Here is a 4,123-nt window from a genome sequence, read left to right as displayed (position 1 = left end):
TGGATGAGACCATGGGAGAGCAGGTGGAAATGCCTTGAAGGAAGTGTGACTTGTGGAGAGCCCGTGCTGAAGCAGGCTTACCCTGCAGGACTGTAACAGCCCTCCTGAAACAGGATCTTAAAATATGCCCCATCTATCCAGGCAGTTTCATCTGGAGATTTCTCCTCCTTCCTGAATGCAGCCCAGAATGAGCTCAAGAGCATGTCCAAGAGGAGGAGCCAAGTGCTGGAAGCTTAGTTAGCACTGAAGTCCTGCCACTGCTTACCCAAATGCCCAGTGGAGTGGGACCCAGAGGGCTTTTGGAGCTCATTTGCTGCTCAGGGAGAAGTTTCTCCTTGTTTTTCCTCCTGGACAACAACACTGACAACAGTAAAGCTATTTCTGCTCAAAACTTTGGCTTGTGATTCTTGGCCTTGAAAACTGGTGGTGTCCTGAGCTGCACCAGGAGAAACAAAGCCTGTGGAGGGAAGCGTTTATTGCCTTTTAGGCAGCACTGGTTAGACAGGCTCTGGAATAGTGCATCCAGTTTGGGGTCCTCCAGGATGAGAAAGGCTTAGATGAGTCTGATGGAGGTGACCGAGGTGGCCAAGGTGCTGGAAGAGCTCAGCGTATTTGGTGAAAGGCGGGGAATGTGGGAGTTTTTTGGAGAAGAGGAGGCTTAGTGGGACCTTGTGGCAGCTCTCCAGTCCCGATGGACAGGCCACTGAGAAGGCAAACACAGGCCCTGCAGAGAGGTACCTGAGAGGGGGACACTGCAATGATCACAGATTGAGAGAGCAGAGGTTCTAAGTGGTTTTCAGGAGATTGGAAAATGGCTCTGACAAGAATGGTGCATTGACAGTGGTCTGTGCAAGTCAAATTGGTAGTAGAAACCCACATGATGTCCTCTTGGATGTGGAGATGCTTCTGTTTCTGAAAGGCTGGATAAATGTTTTATACAGGCTGTTGTATCTGCCTGCTGGCTTGACTGCAAGAGGCTGATGGAGACAAGGGGGAGCATTTGTAGCATTTGGGGACTGCGACCTGTACTGCATGTCCCACCTACAATCTAGCTCAGGTTCCCCCAAAGAGTGTCATCTCCTCATTCGCACGCTCAGGGTTTGCATCCAGTTCCCAAGAAGGCTGCAGACACAAGCAAGTTTGAACATGCTTTTATTGATGGCCAGAAAGCAGAGGAGGAGCAGCAATGGGAGAAAGGGAACAAAGCTGTGTGTACTTGGGACCTGCATTTTTACCTTGCCACGGAGACTTTCCTTAGAGCAAAAGCCTGTGCCTGTGCCATGGGGGCTTCTCTGACTCCAGTTCGGCTGCCCCTGGGAGCTTCTGAGCACCAAGAGGTGTTTGGTGCCTTATGGAGAAGGGGCACTGAGCATTTTAGTCAGAGGAGGGAGACCCAGGCAGCTCTTGGAGTGCAAACCTCCTCAGCTGTTCACGTATCCAGGGCTCAAAATACGAGATTCTGGTAAATACCTCAGGGAAGAGGCATTGTTTATGTCCATGAGAAACAATGCCATGAGCCTTCTGACCGCAGACTAATGGGCCACCAGAATCACCCTGTGTCGTGAAAGAAGTGAGAGGGGTCAGACATGCCACAGCACAGCTCTCCCTGCCTTAAGGAACAAGTTTCCTCTTCCCTCCCTCCATGTAAAGAACCTCCTCTTCCAGCCACCTCCCTCCCTCCAGACCTGGCTCTGCAGGGTGTGTAGCTGCCTCACTACTTCTCTAAGCCCATCCATGAAACAATTCAGGCCTGGAGGCTCTTTGAGATTCAAAAGCTCAAGAAGAACATAGATCTACTTTAGACATGGGGAAATATCCAAGCCATCCTAGCAAGGATGTCACAAAGAATTTACACACTGGAGCACTGGTTAGGCTGGGTAGAACATCCCCACGTAAGTAAAAAAGCAAATGATGTTGATATTTGGGAAAATGCACCCCAATTCAGGGAGCACATCAGCTTCAGAGCTTCTGTGAGGACCCTCACTCAGCTCATCATTCTGAAGGTCCTGGTTCATTCTGGTCTCTTTTTACTTTCACCTGAGAACCAAGATAACTATCTAGTCCCAACCTCCTCCCAAGCTTGCAGCCCAAAACAACACTTACATGGTAAACTGCCTTTTTACCATAGTCATCACCAACACAGATCATAGACTGACGCTGGTAGTTATGGAATTGCTGACATTTTTCCTCATTTTGCACCTTCAGTTCCACCTCCTTCATCACGTTAGTCCTGAGCCCTGTCACCGATGTCCAGCCCCAGCCAGACACCTTACATTCAGCTCCTGCTGTCACACGTTCATTGCTCCTGGGCAAGGAGAGAAGCTGCACGTACTTAGTGATCCTGGCCCTTGGCTTCAGCTGTCAGGCAGAGAGAACGTGGGGTTAGAGCCAGCAAAGGGTTGGGAACAAGTTCACAGGTCTGGGGAGGTGAGCAGGGGGAGATCCCTCAGGCAGGAGGGATGTGTTGGGCCGTACCTTCAGCAGCACAATGTCATTTTTGAAGCTAACACGGTGATAGTTGGGATGGATGACCCAGTGTCCAACACGGATCTTCTGCTGGCTCCGTTCTCGGTCACTTATGTTGTGGGCTCCCAGAATCACAGTGACCCTCATGGTCCTGCCAGGAAACACCAACACGTTCCAGCTGCACTGGCCACAGGAACACAGCCCCCACTGCAGGTGGCTGGAGGGAGGTGGTGGTAGGATAAAGTTCCCCAGAGAGTAGCTGTCAGCAAGATGTCCTCTGCAGCCTGGGCTCCTTCCACACTCAACTGAGGATCCCTCACCACACACTGACAGAGGTGGGAGGTGCCCCATGCTGAAGACAAAGGGGAAGCAGGGAAGGGGAGACACTGGTCCCTCTTCTCCAGCAGTAGCTCTAAGCTGTGGTAGGAACCTGGAGACCACTGTGAGCATTCCTGTCCCCAAGGACACTCAGCCCCTGGCAGACAATTCCTGCAGCTCACAGAGGACAGCTCAGCTCATGGAGATCCCTGCTGTGCCTGAAGAGCACGGGGTGCTCTTCCAGCCCAGACCAGTACTGAGGCCTTTTGGGACTTTGTGAGACTGGAAAAAAATCACCTGTACAAGAAAGACAAGGTCTTACCCTTCTTTGTCCACACAGTGAGCTGCTGAGAGCACTGCATCTGGGCGAATCAGGAACCCTCCACAGGAACTAGTTTTTGAGTGAGTTTGAATTTTTAAATAAGCCATGTAGGGTCTGGAGTGGGGCTTCACTTCTCGTCCACCAATGATCCTTCCTGGAAGAGAGATGGGAAATGTCAATATCACATATGCTGCTATTTTCTGTCAAGTTTGGAGCTGTAAAAACAGAGAGGGTCATCCTCTAACGTCACGTGCCAATGATACCAACAACTTTCCTTCCTTGTGCTGTCCAAGCATTGCTGGTACACAATGGAGAGAAAGATAGCAGCACAGTCTGGGTATGACTGACCACACCTGGCCCTGGATGACTAAAATGCCATCAAAGGGCACAGCTCTAGTCCCTGCAATGCCTCACTGGTTCCAGGCACAGTCTGAGTGAGCTGAGAGATAAGAGGAGAGAGGAAAGTAGGAGTGTAGAGATAGAGAGAAGGCAAGGCAGGAACGTTGCTTGAGATTGCCTACTCAGTGTCCATCTGTGCCCTTGCATGTGCTTGTCTAAATCCCACCTCTGTACTCACCAGCCCCAGCCCAGGGCAGAAGGACAGAAGCACTCGTGAGCAGAAGGAGAAGCAGCATCTTCTACCACTGTGCTGATGAGCCAAACCAGTTGTTATGGCCAGGCAGGAGACAGGTACAGAATGACAACCTCTATATTTGTCATGTGGAGCTGGAACAGGAAACCTCAGCCTGGCTGCAGCTTGTGTCATTTGCTGCTTTTGTTCTTGCAACCCCCAAACTGTGGCTTGGTGTGGGGTTCATGACACATTCTACGCATTTTTGTCACGATCTTCTCAAAAAGATGGTGAGATCTGGGCTTGTTCAGAGCACCCATAGTGGCCACAGCAGGGAAAGGAATGGTGTATCTGCTGAGTGCATATCCCACTGGAGACCTTTGGAGAGAGCCCCCTTGGACCCTACATGTGGGCTGGTTCAATTTGGATTTTTTTTCTTTTTGGTT

The 4,123-nt window shown here is 50.7% G+C and overlaps 1 protein-coding gene across 1 annotated transcript; it reads right to left on the bottom strand.

The window, feature by feature from the left end:
- Window positions 1–1,135: 1,135 nt before the first annotated feature.
- LOC104697786 (mast cell protease 1A-like) lies at window positions 1,136–3,821 on the bottom strand. Its single transcript, XM_010412825.3, has 5 exons — window positions 3,684–3,821; window positions 3,107–3,260; window positions 2,476–2,617; window positions 2,104–2,358; window positions 1,136–1,554 (listed from the first exon to the last, which is right to left on the bottom strand). Exons 1-5 carry the CDS (start codon window positions 3,739–3,741, stop codon window positions 1,375–1,377), a joined length of 789 nt encoding a protein of 262 aa, XP_010411127.1. The 5' UTR covers window positions 3,742–3,821; the 3' UTR covers window positions 1,136–1,374.
- Between the last annotated feature and the right edge of the window lie 302 nt (window positions 3,822–4,123).

The sequence above is a fragment of the Corvus cornix genome, chromosome 27, assembly GCF_000738735.6.
Source record: "Corvus cornix cornix isolate S_Up_H32 chromosome 27, ASM73873v5, whole genome shotgun sequence".
Classification (NCBI taxonomy): Eukaryota; Metazoa; Chordata; class Aves; order Passeriformes; family Corvidae; genus Corvus; species Corvus cornix.
The sequence above is the reverse complement of the archived record's forward strand: the minus strand, read 5'-3'. Positions and strand labels throughout refer to the sequence as shown.